Source organism: Dermacentor andersoni, chromosome 1 (assembly GCF_023375885.2).
Source record: "Dermacentor andersoni chromosome 1, qqDerAnde1_hic_scaffold, whole genome shotgun sequence".
In the NCBI taxonomy this organism is placed as follows: Eukaryota; Metazoa; Arthropoda; class Arachnida; order Ixodida; family Ixodidae; genus Dermacentor; species Dermacentor andersoni.
In genome coordinates this window covers 178,929,377-178,948,362 of record NC_092814.1, presented here as the reverse complement: position 1 = coordinate 178,948,362, position 18,986 = coordinate 178,929,377, and the positions used below count along the sequence as shown (strand labels likewise).

Sequence of the window (18,986 nt, the reverse complement as noted above, 5' to 3'; positions counted from 1 at the left end):
AAGTGCAGCATATGTTACGATTCTTCATCGCTGTGTCTTGCAAATGCTTTTCGTTCTGCTCAGCACGTCGGTGACTAGTTACCCCAACCCGCCTTCCCTAACGAGCTGCTCCCGGTACAGCGTTAAATAGACGCTTACGCAAGATGAAACCGTTTCTCGCCTGGTTTGTCGAGCGTGGCGAGTTGGCATGCCCGTCCGAAGCACGTATACCTAAACGCACGTATTTTTTCAATTTTTTTTTCTGACAGGCTTGATTGCGGTTGGGTGGTGCGATTTGTTTTGCTAATGAACCACAGCCTCATTCCCTACTGGCATGTGTGATTACCAATTACCAGGCAGACGCTCATCGCACGGAATGAAGAAGCATATATAAACAGTCGTACTGGAAAATAGTCACCAACTGTCACTGTATGCGGCGCACCAGCCTCACAGTGCCGGACCACATTGCCACACACTCGCGGTAATAGCACTTTGCCGCTAGCACTGTTGTTCTGCGGGAAAGCTCTACGTTAAACTCGAATGTTTTGTATTGGATGAAGTGCGCTGAAATCCCTAATCAACCATTTTGTTTGTTTCGTCCATAACTGCGGCTGGCGAGCCTTTGGTATCGTTGGATAAAACTGTAGCCACCAAAGTTGTCCCTGGAGTTTCATGTGTACTTATATGTCGTAGAACTGTTTAAATCAGTATTCAACTCCCTCCTCAAACCAATAACGCTAATTACAGCAAGCAAACTTACACTATCTAAAATAATATAGCTTTGTTTGGTCTCTAGTTTTTTCAGAGGTCTTTGGGCTATCGACAATGCTGGTAGTTGAACTATGCGCGAAGCGTCCTTATTCACACGACGTAAGATGTAGCTGTTGATTTGAGAATACACATGTGGCTATCCTTTGCTTCACGCACAAGACTTCATACTGCTCCTAGCATTCGAGCTAGGGAAGCTCTCTACCATAGGGTGCCCATCTAATTATATTTCTTTAATGGGAATGTAGAACAATTGCCATAGCGCACACGGCACTGAGAAGCCGTCACTGCGGATTCCGTATTCGCGGAAGCTGTACTGTATCTGGCGTTTAAGTACAAATTTAACACGCAGACGTATATCCGTGCATCTATTTGCTTCGTTTTCATCTCATAGATAGCAAAAGACACAAGTACATTAATGGCACATCCGCACTTTTACGTTTACTGACTTTCGCGACAACTCTGCGAAAATCCACGACAATTGTCCCAAGTTCGTCAATACTAGGTTTCCGTTTTACATCCTACATGCCACGCGAAAGACAGGATAAAGCAAGGCAGAACCTGCCCTGTCTTCTGCGCCGCTTGTATACTAGGGGATATGCAAAATACTGAAAGTAGCCCTTTCCTCACGATTAGGTCGCCCTACACAGGGTCGCCGACTTGCCGCTCGGTACACCGTTGAGCCGAGGTTAGATTTGCAAACAGCGTGGATGTAGCAAGGAAGAGCTGATTGGCCAGGATAGTGGCACCAACGTATGCCCTCCTACTCTATTTCCATATTTGGGGCGATGTCTGCCATCTTGTGGGGGTCAAAACAAGATGTGTGAGGAACAGCACTTGCACGGTACACCGGTAAGTGAGAGTCCTCTCATAGGGTGCGTCGAAGAGTAGCTTAACTCTTTTGCAGTGACTATACCGCACAGTGCAGCAGTTTTGTCAACTCGGCATTTCCGTTCTCTGTGTATGTGTGCAGCGAGCATCCCTAAGTGCGCCGGCTGCGAGAAACCCATCCTGGACCGGTTCATCCTCAAGGTGCTGGAGCGGTCGTGGCATGCGCGCTGCCTCAAGTGCGCCGACTGCCAGGCGCAGCTGGCCAACAAGTGCTTCGCTCGCAACGGGCACGTCTACTGCAAGGACGACTTCTTCAAGTACGTCTAGCCGCTTTTTTATCGTCGGTTTAGTATGCCGTTTTGTCTGTCAGCGTGTAGCGTAAAGAAAGGCCCCTTCGATGTAGCCATGTTAAGCTTATTCCTTGATGAAACGAAAGAGGAAGAAAAGTACTCTGCGTGGCAGTGCATGTTCTTTAGATAGATTACTGAAACGGCGTCTTCACTGCCGCTGATCTTGCTCGAAACCGGCCCTGCGCACCGTTTTTTTTTTCTCTCTCTCTCAAAAGCCGATGCAAGAGGAGGGTTACGGAAAGCTTGCAGTTGAATGGATACTTACGTAGCCACCGAGCGATTACGATTTCGTTTTGGTGAACGATAGTACTAGATAACTACTGGCCCTAAAAAGCGTAGAGAGCCTTCATGTACGTATGCGCTGCAGTACGTGAGGTACCACCTCCGGGTGTTATTTACAGATTGTATAACCCACGGACTGTTCACAGACATTCCATAGACAGTAAATCTTTACAAGGCCTAAAGTCTATGTTGGCCACATAAAGAATTCAGAGAGCGAAGGCCTCACACTTTTAGTAAGTTATGTGTAATCAAACAGAAAAAGATATATGCAGCGATAAGTCAGTCTGTAAGATGTTGCACAAAGTCTACAGATTGCATAAATGTATATTTATAAAAGCACGTGATGGACATGGTGTTCCGTACGGTTAGCTTTTCACTTTTTGACATTGAAAGCCATCGCAAGAGGCTCTAACTCGGCAAAATGTGAACAGTGACTCCTCCATTGTCGCCGCGAGAGCGACAGACGAACATACGCAAAAAAAAAAAAGAAAGAACTCGAGAACAACTGCGCTGTATACACATTGTTTTAGTTCACATTGCTCTTCCCGACCACACCTATTGTTTCTTTTTCCATTCCGTGTCACGCTACGATGGAGCACGCAAGGTGATAACGCTTGTCGCCTTTTCTTTCTGTTTTTCCCTCTGCCTCCTTCTCCTCCTTCTTTCCCAATAGGACGAGTGCAGTTCGAATACTCTAAGGGAGGGGTGGGGTATCTGAGTCGCGCTCCTCCTTCCCCTGCTGCTGAATCCCTAGGATCCAGCATGCATTAAAATGATTACTCTTCCGTTTTTTCTCGGTGTCGCCATTTCTATATTCCTTTCATCTTCGTTTATTTTCTTTAACGGTATCCTTTTGTCTGTGTTTTGCAATTGTTTATCTTTGTCTCACGTCTAGGCTCTGCAAATGTTAGAGAAACAACCGTGCAGTCACATGTTCGCAGCTGGAAGGGCTGCAACGGAAGCAAGCCTTACGAAGGCACACGAACTAGAAGAAGTAAATAAGTTAGAACAAAAACAGAATAAGAAATCTACGCTTAGATAGTCTGAAATGGCAAGGAAGGGGGCGGGGAGGGGGGAGGGGTATTATTTATAGAGGCTATTTCTTTTCTTCTCACCGAGCTGCAGCAGGAGTCTTTTTATTCTGTAGCTCGTTTCCGCTCCGTCAAAAAGGCGGCGCCGTTGTTTGGTTTTCTTTTCTTTCTCGCTTACTTTTTTTTTCACCGTTTCACGTAAGCCTACGTGGCCATCTCGCAGAGCGTTCTTCCTTGCTCTGCGTCTTTGTCTTACGAGTCGCAGCTCTGCACCAAAGTGAGCGTCTGCTTGTCGGAGACGCTGCAGAAGCGTTAGTTTACGACCCACTAGGTACGACGGAGAATTCGAGCCGTCACAGCTTTCTCACCAGTTTTCTTTTTTTATTTATTATTCTTTTCAACTGCAGTGGAATTTGCGAAGAAAGGGAACATCTTTCGTAGAACTTCGACTAGCCTTTCTTTATTTCACAAGAAATCGATATACTTCTCCTTCCACTCCATTCAGTTTCGCTCGAATCTGGCGGCTGTGTGCGGATGTATTCGAGCAACTTATTTTTCACTCGTCATAAGGTAGGACGATGTCATGACGAAGGACGCATCGCAGGGAACTTCTCATTCATTAAAGCTTCTTGCTTAGGGTGCTTGTAGAGGTATACACGGTAAAAAGTGACGCGAGAGGAATATAGACCACAAAAAGGCAATGACCAGCCCGTCCTGTCCTTTTCTCTTTATGTCCTGTTTGCCTTTCGCGTTAGCATCTGTCCTGTGGAGTCTGTGAGACTTAATAATACGCCAAGCGAAACATTATCTTTCATTTATATGTTTCGTTTTCTTTTCTCTTCTTTCCCCCCTCTCTCTCTCTCTATCTTGTTTGTTTGTTTGTTTGTTTGTTTGTTTGTTTGTTTGTTTGTTTGTTTGTTTGTTTGTTTGTTTGTTTGTTTGTTTGTTTGTTTGTTGAAGCAATGAAAATCATGATGCGAAAGATGCCCAGTAACTTTCATGTGCGGTAATGAGATCTACACGGACCACAGGGTCGCCGAAAAAACTGAATTTCTTCGTAATTAACGTGCATAAACTGAAATTGACGAATACGCTGGAAAGTTGGCAATGCCAAGTTTGGACTGCAGCCCTCAGTTTCAAGTTGCATTCACAGACACATAAAAGAGTCGGCTTTATCGCGCGATCCCTGGTCCGTATACTTTTGCTCACGGGTGTGCGCATTATGATTAGTCAGTGCTATGTATATTAGAAAGAGTCAGATAACATCTTAAATGTTCACAAAAGTTGGCGAAAGTGAACTGTAGTAATTCTCTTTCTTATATGAATGTTCGGCAACCAACCACAGGTTATGGCTTTTGAAACGTGAAGAAAATAATATAACTTAACGAAAGAAAGTAAACGTTGCTGTCGGCATGTATAGCGCCCGTATACATCACAACACACCCTGATAATGTTTTCTTTCTTATTCTATATTATTTATTTGTTCTTTTTGCTTGTGTAGTGGAACCGGCTTCAAGGAGGCCAACCAGTAGGCTTTGTTTTTCTTTTCTTCGCTCTTTTCAGTTATGCGATGTCCTCGCGAAGCATGGTAAGATTGCTGGGCAAGCGCTAAGTAAAGCGTTTCGATGTGCTCAAAGCATCGTGCCCTCGCCCTATGGAATCGTGCTAATGCGTGCCTATAGTCACGTGGCTTTCTGGCACTCGCACTTCCTGCCTGGTAGTGTTGAGGCGGCGTAGATGGTGGGTCGAGGCCGGGCTGCGCGGAGATTAGAACGATGATGTGCCGCGCTAATCCGCAGAACGGATCAGCGATGCCTCGCACATCCGCTATAAATAACCGCGCGAACAGCGCCGCCTCCGAACAAAGTCGCGTGCATGCCAGGGTTGGGATGCGCACACTACATATACGGGCTCACGCGAAACAAGGCAGAAAAGCAAAAGAGAAACGAAAGTGGGAGAAGACGGAGCGAAGGGTGGGGGCGGAGGGGGAGGCAATGAACGAGGCGGTCACGCGCCCAACGGAGCGTGGCGCCTGCGTCGCCATCTGCCGCGTCGAAACGCTGGCTCCAGTGCGACGCTGCGGTTTGGGCGCGGGGGCGGCCGCCACCGAGTCGGCGAACGCTGCGGGAGCGCCGCCCGGCTTCCCTCCGTCCGATCGCTTGGCGGCGCAGCGCGCGGACGCCACCCTCCCTTTTCTGTTTATGGGGCTGGCGCGTTTACACGTCTGGCTTCCTGCTCTGCGTGAGCGCGCGCGCGTGCTGGCTCTTGCGCAGGGGCCGCTTTGACGCGTCCCAGCGCCACGCGCCAGCGGGCCGTCCCGAAGGCCCATCCGACAGCTGCGCGTGCCCGTTCGATCTGGCGAGAACCTGCGCTCGCCTGCGTCATGCCCGATGCCGCACGAGTATTAAGGCGCGCGTAACCGAGCGCCTGACGGCACTCGTTCGGTTCGTACCAGGAGGTGCGCGCCTCTGCGTTTACGCAGCGACCAAATATGACGCCTTCTTCTTCTTTTTAAATTACTTTTTCTTTTTCTTTTTGGTTGGCCGGCACCGACGTCCCTTTCGTGCTACACTATTTCCGAGCTGTATAGAGAGGTGACAGAAATGTGCTCCTTGTGGGTACCGACTAAAGCAGATACGCTGTGGGATACAGTTAGAGAAATACAGCGCCACTGTCATTGCGCGGCGTGAAATGGAGGAGCCGACGCCGAATTGCGTCAACACGTTACATGTCGCTTGACGCGGGGTACATTTGTCGTGGCTACGCGGGAAATCGTGCATCCACACACGCTTGAACAGGTGTAGAAGTATCATGTGTCGCCCTTCGCAGTTTTCTATCGGGCCCTCGTTGTCAGAAACTCTCTGCCTAACGGGTACCTGCACCTGCTATCGTTTTTGTCGACCGCTGTGACAATTGAAGGCCAAAGCAAGTGAGGGCAGGGTTTGAGCAAACTTATCGTTCTCTGGTGTTAAAACGTTGGGCAGCTAAGCACGAGGTCGCGGGATTGAATCCCGGCCACGGCGGCTGCATTTCGATGGGGGCGAAATGCGAAAACACTCATCTACTTAGATGCACATTAAATAACTCCAGATGGTCCACATTATTCCGGAGTCCCCTACTACGGTGTGCCTCATAGTCAGGATCGGGGTATTGGCACGTAAAACCCCAGAATTTTTAATTTAAACCGAATTTTCCCTGTCACTCATTTTCTATTTGTTCCCCGTTAATTACCTTTTTATACCATTTCATGCCCGTAGAAAAGTGCCAAATTAATCCATTGTAGGTGTGCAATACGGTTCAGAATGTTATAACAGTATGCCGCAAGTATAGAAGGCCTACGTAAATTCACCTTTTATTAGCGGGCTATGCACAGCGCTGCTTTGGCCATGAAAGCTGCTCCGAACAGAACTGGTAAGGAAGGCAGCAACTCGCTCGTAAAACCAGAATTTTTTCCCCGTATGTCTAAGCACCCATCATTTTGCGCACTGGTATTTGCGGTATTTCGCCAAACATTCGTTCACGTGTAGAATTATTGTCCATATGTTCTACTAATGACGCCGATGTGGTCGCGGGGTTCAAGACACGGATGAAGTGAAGGCGTAGCTAAAGCACCATAATTGCAAACACGCATAGCACCTAGCCAATGCTTCGCTGTAGTTCAAAGCAAACCCGCGTGTGGTACCAGATGCTGGATAACGGGGCACCTCCGCGCAGGCGATACGGCACCAAGTGCGCTGGCTGTGAGCTGGGCATTCCGCCGACGCAAGTGGTGCGCCGAGCGCAGGACAACGTGTACCACTTGCACTGCTTCGCCTGCATCCTGTGCAAGCGGCAGCTGAACACGGGCGACGAGTTCTACCTCATGGAAGACAACAAGCTGGTCTGCAAGGCCGACTACGAAGCGGCCAAGGCGCGCGAGGGCTCCAGCAAGCGGCCGCGCACCACCATCACGGCCAAGCAGCTGGAGACGCTGAAGAGCGCCTACAACAACAGCCCCAAGCCGGCGCGCCACGTGCGCGAGCAGTTGTCGCAAGACACTGGGCTCGACATGCGCGTCGTGCAGGTCTGGTTCCAGAACCGGCGCGCAAAGGAGAAGCGCCTCAAGAAGGACGCCGGCAAGACCCGCTGGGGAGACTTCTTCCGCTCCTCGTCCGGCGCCACCATCAAGCGAGACGTCAAAGACCACCCAGGTATGCACAGCCTGGTCTGATACCTCTTCTGACACAGTGCCGATTGATTGATTGATTGATTGATTGATTGATTGATTGATTGATTGATTGATTGATTGATTGATTGATTGATTGATTGATTGATTGATTGATTGATTGATTGATTGATTGATTGATTGATTGATTGATTGATTCTCAATTCTGAGCAGCGCGAGAATGCCCGTAATGGTGGTCACTTCATTAGGACACAGAGAGGAATAGTGGTGAGAGCACAGCTGGCAGTACTACTGGCAGTATCTGCTAGTAGTACTGCCAGCGTGTGTATTGTATGTAAGTAGTGTGTGCGTCTGCATGTTCTCGCGCTGTTTAGCCTTCAGAATATCGTACCAACTTGCGTTTTAAAAGGTCATTCCACGCCAAATCAACCAGCGTATTTTTTATATCAACATCACAAATACAGGTGAGAAATTTTCAACATACCTTTTTTTAAATTCGGAACTCGTTCTCCACGGTTATTATTCTTTTTTTTTCGAAAATTTTCTTGCATTTTGGCGACAATTTATATGTCCTGCCCAGCTGAGCTAGAAGGCCTCAATCATCTTTTTTTTTTTTTTTTCAAAGGCACATTGTATGATCGACTTGTTCAAATGTTTTGCATGGCAAAACAATGAAGTTGTGTAGCTTGCCAAAATAGCCAATTTTTCAAATGTTTGAATTCTTTAAGTGCGTTTGGCACCGGCAAAAGCGAGTAATATTTCAGAGCCTGAATTCTTTTTTTTTTCATAACGCAGGAAAATCCAGAAGGCCAAAATTAATTATAGAATGGTAGCTCGGTTGACATAGTATATAGCCAAAAACATTTGAAGTTTTGAAGGTTTAGCCGATCGCCTTAAAAAAACTGTCAAGTAAAATTGTAAAAATAATTTTTCGAGTTTATGAAACAATACATTTTTGTCATTTCTCACATTCATAGCAGACATGTAGAGCTATCTAATGATGTATCACCTATATTTCTCGGTCGACCACCAAAGCAACATTTTGACCTTGAAAACGAAGCTTTTTGCAAAAAAAAGAAAACTGGATGTTACAGCTATTTCTCAGGAGATATACCAAACCTTCAAACATTCAAATATCTTTCGCTTATACTATGTAAAACGTGCTACCATTCTATATGTAATGTGCGCCTTCTGAATTTTCCTGCGCTCCGAGGAAAAAATTAAAACATTGCAATTTCATTCGCTTTTGCCGAAAGCACTCGAAGTATTCAAATATTTGAAAAATTAGCTATCTTGGGAGTGACACCACTTCACTGTCTTACCATACACAACATCTGAATGTCTTTGAACATGCCTTTGAAAAAAAAAAAATGTTGATTGGTGCTTTCCAGCTCAGCTCTCGAAAGAGTAGGCAGGCGTTGTGTCCCTCTCGGTGGTAGTTGTCCGCTTGCTCCCTCCCTGTTTTCTTTGTGTGTTTGTATGTTTCCATATCTAATCATAATAATAATAAACAGCTGGGCAAGAACAATAAATATTGGCAAAAGTGCTAGAAATGTTTTGGCAGAAACTATATATAAACGTGGAGAATAAGTTTCTAACTTCAACAAACACATGGAAATTTTTTCGTCTATATCTGTGACGGTCGAAAAAACATTGGTTGATTTGGCCGTGCAATGACCCCAAATTGAAATAGCTCGCGCGCAGTTCATCGCGGTAAATGGCGTTTGAGACGTGCACTTCACGGCAATGCTGTGACGCTGGTGAATGGTTAGGTGCTACCACCTGCACAGCTGACAGGGCGCCTTTCATTCGAATAAACTCAAACAAGAAAAAATTTGAAGTAGCCTTATGCAAAATAAATTAGTTCTCAAGATTGCAGAAAAGTGTCGTATCCCTTCATGAGCCTAGTCTACGAGCTGGAACGTTAAAGACACGCTAAAGGACCACACTGAATCAACTTATACCGGTGTGCTTTCAGAATCTTGTTCCTAAAACATGATCATTGCCAACATTTTCCCCGGTGGGAAAACGTTGACTATTAGACGAGGAAATCAAGTCCAAAATCAAGTCCGAACTTCGCGGCTGCCTAGCCTTGAAACAGCGCTTTGCTGCTTAGCAGTGCCAACACAGTAAAGATGGTGAAAAGTTCTCTAGCGTAACTAACTGCGAACTGTTATCGAAATCGCGCCCACGTGTTTTTATTGCCAACTCTGAGCTGTACATACGCGCGTAGCGTTCACCGCCCGGGGGCCGGGCTCCTTGGCTCATGGCGTCCCTGGCGCTCGCGCTCTGTTTCCTTCCACCATGCTGGTTGCCGCACCAGAGGACTCTGAGCCGTTCGGGCTGACCGGCAGCGACCCTGAGGGCTCCCCGGGCCAGCAGTCGGGCCACAGCGGCGCCTCGTCCTACTTCCCGGCCAGTCCCGGAGGTCAGCTGGGGCCCCACTTCGGCCTTCCCAGCGACCAGTTCCCGGGTCGCGGAGACGACACCTACGGCGAGTTCCCGCCCAGCCCAGCCTCGTGGCTTGAGGACATGGACAGCACGCCTTCGTCGGCGAACTTCTGAGCCCCGCAGGACCGTGTAGCGGGGTTAACCCAAGCGCGCGCTATCGGCGCGGTTCACGCTCTCCCCCGGTTTCGTTGTTCCGCGGCTGGCGGCCGCGCGGCAGTCGGCGCAGTCGCGAGGTCCTGCGCTCAAGGCGACAGTATACCACGGAGCGTGCGGGCGGCCCTGAGCACTGTCCCCTGCTGCTGATGCTGCCAGTGTCATGCTCACGACGTGGGCAGGGTGCGGTCAATCTTACTCTGAAAACTCTCGAGGTAGCAATTTCAATCAGAGCTTAACTGTCCGCAGCCAGGGCCACTGTATGCGACTCTGGCACGGCCTCGTTGTAAAGTATTTGTGCGTGTCGCAGAAGCAGTTTGCGTGATGAATACCTGGCGAAGGGCACACTCAGGTACCGAGAAGTGAACACGTATATAGGATGGACGCGCCTCTGACTAGGGCCCGTTCAGCGAAATTCTTTTTCGTTAACAAGACACATAAGGAGAAGAAAAGATAGAATGTTTGTTACCTTTCATGACACTGTTTTCTTTTGCTCACTTTCATCTTTCAGTTCTCTATAAAGAGCGCTGCCTTCTCTAGCGCAGCTACGAGAATAGGCAAAAGGAAAGAATCTCACTTGTTGTAAAATTTAGCTCGCTTTTATGAAATGCACGTTGTATGTTGCATGTAAGCACCGGCCAACCCACTTGAGTGCACGAACAGACATACACGACCGGGCAACTGCAACGCTCAATTCTGTTGTACGCTGTTCCTGTAGCAGGTGCGTCGTACTTGTCGATCCGCATATTCTTATCTTGAATGTGTCTGACCAACTGGTAAACGTTTTCCGCGCCGCACCACGGGGGGGCGGGAGTCATTCTGTAAATGTACCTAGTGGACATGCCCATTTTGTCTGCTGTTGAAGTTCTGATTGGTTGGGCTGGGGTTCGCGTCAGAAGGAGCCAGGCGCCCCCAGTCAATCACCAATTCGGTAGCAGACGAAATGGACATGTCCACTAAACCGGACACTTACAGAACAACAGACACTTTCTGTTTTATTTTTTTATTATGGTAGCATGAAGCGGATGAAAAGAAATCTTACGGGTTGGCATCTCTTGAATTGTCACAGACGCAAGAGATACAATGATGGCCAGACTAAGTAAGTTCGGTCAGTTAAAAGCGCACTTAATCTTTAAATGCTAGCTCTGCGGTTTTCAATTCACTTTAGTTCTATACAAAATTACTGATCCGATGGGATGCTGTTATCTCCTGCGCTCTCGACTCAATAAACCAGTGTTGCGGCTTTTCAAGAGTCAACCTGCTTATTTATTGAAGTTTGGAAATACAGAGATTATCGTCAACGTTTTAATTATTAGCTTATTCCAGTGTAGCGGACAAGAAATGTCATTTGTCAGTTTAGATTGCCCGCCTCAGAAGAAAGTTTGCGAGTAAATATGAATAGTAACTAAACACTATAAAAAGGCCCCAGAGGTATGGTAAACTACTCGAGCACACCTCGGCTCCCTACACGAACTGTAGGGGAGAAAACGGAGCGCACATTTCTAAATCATAACGTACACATGTTCAGTGTCTTGAAAAAGGGAAAATCCAGGGCTTGCTGTGATATCAGATTTCCTTTCATGTAATATTTTTCCTAGTCATTTCTTTGTCGTAGTCATCTAGTCGTTACATTACGGGTCTTTTTACAAGCAACAGTGTACGTCAACGTCAGACAAACAAACGTTTTTGCAATGAACGCGCAAAATAACAAACAAAGAAAAAAACAACTAAGTCGTGCCGCAGGACCGGAAATAGCAAATCTCGAGCTATTATGACGACTTAGCCAGGCACCAATGACGTGGCAGTGCAAATCTGTCCCTTTAACATGCACATAAGCCTGCCCTACATTACGCGGGCTCTCATCTAGCTAATAGTTAAATTCACTAGTTAATCTGGAGCAGCCGGTCAGATTTCGCAAATCAGGATATTCCAGCGCAGAACAAACTGATCCGCGTCGAATCATCGCTGAAGTTGCCAGCTCCGGAAGCGCTTTCTTTTTTTTTTGGTGGAGTTTTGCAATAATAAAGACACCAGGGTAATTTTAGTATCCCTACTTCAGTTCACCCACCAGTAGTGCACGACATTCTGATCGAGCCTCACGCGGGTACAAAATGCAGTCATACAAAGCCATCATGGCATGCGTCATGCAAAAGAAAGTACAATGTTGCGGACCATTGCTTACGAAAACCGGTAAAGCCAGGCAGAATCATCCCCTCAGCTGGCCGGAAGTGACGCGACGGGCCTATGAATCCTTGCCGCCACGGCAGAGCGAGAGAGATCTCTCCGCCTTGGAGCGAGCTCTTCCGAACCCACTCCAGATCGGCAAGAGCAGTTCATCTTCTTCAATACGAAGGGAAAGAAGAAGAAATGAAAGAGGACATTCTCCTGATTGACCATTGTAGTTCGCCATCGGAGAGAACGCGAAAGTTAGAGCTAGCGACGAGGAAGCAGGGCCTCAAATGGCGCAAGACGCGCTCCGCTTGCGTCATGTCCATCGTGAATACTGCTATCCGCAGGACTAATTGAGGCTAGAATTTCGTTGTAACATCAGAGACTTACAGTCACACCTACGTGAAGGCAGTGCGGAGAGCTCTTGGAGATGAGATGAGCCCAGGATTCCTGACTGACTTGCGCCCAGATGCTCCCTCTCTCAGCCCTTCACTGCGCGGAGCCGCTAGGCGAATGTCAGTAGGGAAGAAAATTTTGCGGCGCCCCCATGGAGCCACATGACAAGCCGTAATTCAACGGCGCCAACACTTTTATGTACAACACCCTTTCCGGACCATCGTGGTGACTTTTCACCCTTTTAGATTAAACGTACAGCGACTTCCAGAACCTCTCTGCACCGCACAATGGCTCAGAACACCTACTACCAATTCACAGTTGCACACATGTTCATGCAGCTTGTGACAAAAAAGAAAAGAAAAAGCGCATTGCTTCCCTTTGTTAAGTAAATGATCGCGGCGATCTGGCACAGTAGATCATAATATTGCGGGCAAAATATCATAGTCTGCGCTTCAAAACGACGTAAATTTACTACTACATGTGTTTTACGCGATAGGAACTGCCACGGCTCTTTTGCAATTTACTTCTTCCAAATAGGTAAATAAATGGGCGCCAGTTCCCACCTTTCCGCTCAATATATGAGGCAGGTGGACGTAACGGAAGACCTAACTTTGAGTCGAGTTGCGTAGACTTCACGCGGCACGTGATGGTAGCTTTCAGAGCTAGAATGTCTAGCTCATTATACTGGAAGCACATCAGGGCTTCCGAGACCAGACAGTGCGTCCGTAATCTCGGAGGTGATGACCACTCTGAACGACGATCTCGGAACACTTGCAGAACACAGAGGCATGGCGCGCGTCCTACAGATGGTGCATGAGCTCACCACGCTTCCACTGCGTATTCCACGAATGCAACGGGCTCCGCGCAAAGCACTCGAGAGGTTTCGAACAAGTGATATCAGCGATCGCAAACTAACACCCAACTGAGGGGATGACGTTAAATTGGATAAGACGAACGCTTATCTAAGGCTGCGACTCACCTTGTACTATCCTGGCTGCTGTTGTGCTTGTATTTCTCGCTGGACGGCGCCAAGAAGCATACAGAGACTGCCGGCGGCTTCCACTACGTTGACATGCGGTGACTTTTTACACATGCCTAACCACTTATAAACGCAGTAGATGTCTGGCGCGAGATGCGTATATCGATCTTTCGGTTGCGCGCGCGAAGCCTCTACGTTACGTGTAAATAAAGCAGTGTGTCAGGTACTCCGCCATGAGGGCTGACACGTGTGCATTTTTGTGGGCTCGACTCGACACTGAGCAACACGATGGACATGTAGCCTCCCCGTAGCCTCAAGTTAAACATCGGGCTAGATTTCTTGCCGATTCACAGCGTTGAAATACACCCGGGCAGTATTAGTCACACGAACAACACGCGAACTCCATGAGATGCTATTGGAGCGGCGATGGTGCAAGCGCGTAAACCATAGTGACCCTTTTCATTGAGTAAACACGAGCGCTTGGAACTGCACCAAATGTGTTCACACGAGAGGTCGCGTCATTCTGAGCAGGGCAACCGAGGACTGCGTGAACCTCTGCGAGAGCATTTTCGGAGCATTTCGAAGTGCTACTATTCGTCCCTTGGCGAGCACCATAGGTATTTTCATTCTTGAGCAAACACCATATTGACGAGCCTTCAGGTTCACAATACTACACAAAAACAGGGTCGCAAGAATGAATGCGTCCATCGATCACAATGACCTGCGATGTAATAACCAAAGTAACGTTCCGTGGCAAATAGCTCTTGCCAAGAAGAAACAGAGATAATCGATCACCAATTTTTATGTCTGTGATGGATTTAGCTGTGCTGAATTCGGACTCAAATATCTGGAGCTCACGCGTGATGGGCGTAAGCTATACGCTGCTCTGCATATGGCCTTGCGGTGGAGCCGAGAATACCAAGTAGCAAATTGCTCACTTAAGGCGAAAAGCCTCGTTCGTTGGTGCGGGGTGCTACTACTTCTTGCCAACGAGCGCCACCTGCCACGGAGGTTGCGAACATTCCGTATGTTCAGCGCGCCGCGCGTTCTTTGATTGAAGCGCCACAACACGATGAACCACTGGTGCTTGGCGAGTAAATAGTCATTACGTTGCTTGACCATAACGGAACCGCAGACATCGGTTGATGTTAAACGCGAAACAAACCCCAGAATAAATCCTTTAGTGAGAAGCCGCCAGCGTTATAACTCGTAAAGTTTATTGCGTCATTAGGGTATATGAATATGTTGTAAACATTCATTGAAATCAAGTTCTCCGAACCAATTATGCAGCATTGGATGCTCCATGGCCAACCATCGAACTGAGTCGCCCGATGGTTTCTATACTCTTTGCTGGAGTAACCAAAACGCCAAATTTTATGACAATAACTGGAAATAGACAAAAGCTCAACGTAACGATGAGGGTTCAATGTGACAAGTCAGACATGACGAGCGTCATTTATAAATTACAGGACGTGTAACAGCTTTCCATGCCATGCTGACTGGCAAAGAAAGAAAAGAAAAACCCCGAAGTTTGAAAATCCTCAAGAGAGCTCCAAGTGACTAAACGATGGTGCTGGGGTAAACAGGGGCAAGAAGTTATAGGCAGGTTCACTTCATGCGCTTTATGTGTTTTATTATTATTATTATTTCTGTGCACAGAATAACACACAACTGTCATTGAAAAAGTTGCGCCTGCCGTGCCTAATCTAGATTTTTTTCTGCTGGGCCCACGATAATAGAACTTTCCCTTTTAGCATTTTTACGGCGCTGTTGGTGTGTTAGTTTTGACATCCGTAGTCATCACAGCACGCAAGAGTGACTTATCATTGCAGAGCCCTCCGCCTTTCGTTAACAGCTGCCAAGCTAACCCTTGCTTGGCTGCGCGTCAGGAAAATACACTTTTCCCTGCCACTCCCCGTAGGTGGCGCCACATGTCCGGTTCGAAACAATAGAAACACAGGGCACGAGGCCCTATCTGCAGTTTTCCACGCAGTGCACTGATTAAGAGGGCAATTTTCGCAGACCGCTCGGTTGTGCCAAATTTGGCTATCCTTGATGCTCGTTGTCTGTCGGCGTATTCGATGTTCGTGACGGGGTTACACTAAATAAAACAAAGCAATGGCGTTTAACTGCATTTCCTTGTGTTCATCCGTTTGTAATTATGTTTTAGCTAAAGTAAGCTGCGTTTCGAATGGAAGGAAGTTTTTTTTTTCTGTAGACGCAATGTCGTATAATAATGAAGGCAGCAGAAAATGCTTGGAGGATTTCTGCTTCCTTTATTCTCCGCCAATGCAGCTTATGAAGATAGCGGTACTTGTTCCGAATGCTTAAGAAGTCGGCGTAATGACAGTGATTTGTTACAGGCGAACTGTTTGGTTCCCTCACGACACGACCTTGGCAGCGCCGATAGCGCGCGATGTTGGTAGTTTTGCACCACCATCACTTGTCAACCAGTCTGCGATCGCGAGCACGTGGGACAATGCGTGGTGTGCGTCACAGTGACTGTACGTGTGTGTGTGTGTGTGTGTACCTACGGCGTATCTTTCGACGCCAACGACGTGACTTTTTGCTGGGCCCGAGATTCATTTTCTTTTTTTTTTCGGGCACAACGACACCGATTGTAGTCTGTGTGTACATATTCGTGAATATATATTAATATATTCCCAAGAAAAAAAAGCGACTCTTGTCTTTTCTTTGAATTAATACTTTTTAACGGCGACAGGTGGGGCAGCAATCGTTCACTGCTTTCAATATCGGGCCACTCACACCATCAAGTCCCAAGCCCTGCCTGGAAGTGGAACAAAAGCCAAGCATGCCCGGGCAACGGAGAAGAGGCACATGGCATGCAACGCCCAAAATGCAGCTGCGAAGCGTCGAAGAACATCCCCGACCGGACGCTCAAAGGACACGACAGCGTAGACGAAGTGGTCGCCTGTGATAGAGAGGTTTAGCTTGCTCGTAATCTGTAAGCCGTGGGCGATATATTCGAAAGCTTATGTCGATATCTTGTGACGTTTTGTCCAACTACAATGCGTGTGAAAATGTTTTATGGTGCGCAAGTGTTTTCGTCCAGGGAAGGCCATAAACGAACTGCACGTTAACGATTACTTCGCTGCCACCGCTTTACACCAGCACTTAAGTAGAATATGGCTGGTCACTGCACTATTATCTTTGGGTGTTCTCTGGTTAAACTATGCGTCGTGAGATGTCTTCACACTATTTCTTGTGACGCTTCATTTCACGGTTGCTGGAATGGGCTATTAATAGCCAAATTGGGCTACTTTTTATGCGGGTTGGCGTCGCCAATTCAGAGTTAGCTACATGGCTTTCTTTGGGCTATTTTTGTCTTAAGGACTTTCGAGTCCCGAGGACCACGTCAACACTGACAAAATTCGGGAACACCGGTTTGTGAAAACCCAAAGCTCATTGCTGCTGCAAAGATATGTAGGCGATCTCGAAGGCTGTGTATTTAGGCAACGTCGGCGCTGGGAGGATGGCGTTAAGTCATGGCTGCCATGTTTGTACGTCATTCCAGCGCTAAGCTCTCTTCTTTTTGTCTTGGGTTCGGCGCCATCTGCTGCCGATTCACGCGCGATTCCGTAAGAAAGACAGTGGTGCTGACAGCTGCCGAGCACGTGTTCCGTGCCGGCTGCTACACAGCAAACTATTATGTGGTCTTACAGAACAGCTCAAATATACGTACGCATGTCGTGGCTCGTCATTTTCACCCGTGGTCCTTTAATGTTTATCAAGGGTCCTTCGAAGCCTATTTCTGGGTTTTCCCGCAAATCACGGCGTTATTTATTTATACAGTAACTTTACGAAAAAAATCCCCAAGTCGCTTTAAAAGAGAAAGGCGACGGTTCGAGTCTTTATTTATACAGTGCGCGTCACCCTTGCGCAGAGCGCGGGATCGGCGGCCACCGGGAGGCCCTGGAGGCAGTCAGCGACGTCTAACGGTAGCTACTGGGTTCGAAATAAGACGTGCCTGGGCACGCAGCGGTCGTAGCATCTAATCTCGGGCCCAACCACTACGATTAGGCGCCGCTGGCTTGCTGTGGAGCGCCCCGGCGGCCGCCGTTCGCGCGCTCTACACAAGAGTGACGCGCACTGTACGTGCTCGGCGAAGCGCAGTAGTCTCGACTGTCGATCAAAACGAACTATTCTGCTCTAGTATCACCAATCATCACCAAGTTGGGGCCGAGCATCAAGAATGCAAAAAATAGTGCCGGAAATCCAATGTTCCCCCTTCTGTCTGAGCTTGGTTTTTCCCTATTTGCGCTGCCTCTTTCGAACGCAGCTGTCCAAAGGGTGTTGTTCAGCTAGGTTTCACTGACAAAGAATCATCAGAGAACCCACATGTCGAGTGAGACACTGCGTTAAGTTTGGTCTGGCAGAGAGTGGGGACTGCTGCAAAGGTTTCCAGCCAGATGAACAGTTTCTGTTGCGTTTCGACTCTGCAGTTCTATATGGTCGAACTAGCAGTGAGAGGTAACTCATATGAGGCTAGATTGTAAATTTAATCCATTTGCGTAAATCTCCAGTGTGAGAAGTATCAACTGGGACTCTACGCATTCTTCCTTTTTCTCGTCCTTTGTTTTAGTCGAGCAGCTTTGTATTATGTGAAAGTTGCGATTGTTTCATGGTACTTTTTGAACCTTGCATATTATTACAATGATACGCTATGTAAATATATGAAAAGAAAGTTCGTTCACGGTGAAGATGGCAAGGCAATTGCTCACAAAAGGCCGGTGAGTGATTGCCTTTTTAACGTCAGGTTGGCAACTTGTCGAGTTTCATACCGTACTCCTGCGACAATTTTTTTTCCTTTAAACTATGTGCCTACGAGTAATTGCGATTATGGGTCACTTTTTATATACACGTACATGATGGACTATTGCAATTCCTCTTTGTTCGTCTCACTATTCATTACAGTGCACTTTGCTCACGCGTATTTTCGAGCTGCGAGGAAAAAGAAACTGCGTTCGATATACATAATAGGTGTTTATGGTACTGTTAATGACGTCCATATTTTATTATTCTTGCCCACATCACAGTGGTGGTTAGGCAAAGAGTATATATATATATATATATATATAGGGTGTCCCACTTAACTTGAGCCAAAGAGATGAAAGAGAATGAAGAGGAAAGGCAGAGAGGTTAACCAGATATGAGTATCCGGTTTGCTACCCTACACTGGGGATGGGGGATAGGGGTTAGAAATATGACAGAGAGGAAAACGCTAAAAAAAAGAAAAAAAAGAAACACGCACACATGGAGACAGAGACACACAAAAGGCGTTCCAGTTAAAGGCGTTCGCAAAGGCCGGTAGATCGCAAAAAGCGCAACAGCGCTTGCACGGCCGTCGTCTGTGACGTTAGCTCCCTTCGATGTTGTAGAATTTTTTTTTTTTCGGATAGCGGTTGGTCGCC

General features: G+C 47.4%; 1 protein-coding gene across 1 annotated transcript in view; it reads left to right on the top strand.

The window, feature by feature from the left end:
- Positions 1 to 12,054, top strand: part of Lim3 (Lim3 homeobox protein) — a 29,281-nt gene extending 17,227 nt beyond the window's left edge. The window contains exons 2-4 of the mRNA XM_055062821.2: positions 1,721 to 1,895; positions 6,956 to 7,431; positions 9,730 to 12,054. Coding sequence (XP_054918796.1) covers positions 1,721 to 1,895; positions 6,956 to 7,431; positions 9,730 to 9,971 — 893 coding nt within the window. The 3' untranslated portion in view covers positions 9,972 to 12,054. The remainder of the gene's footprint in view (positions 1 to 1,720; positions 1,896 to 6,955; positions 7,432 to 9,729) is intronic.
- Positions 12,055 to 18,986: the final 6,932 nt, after the last annotated feature.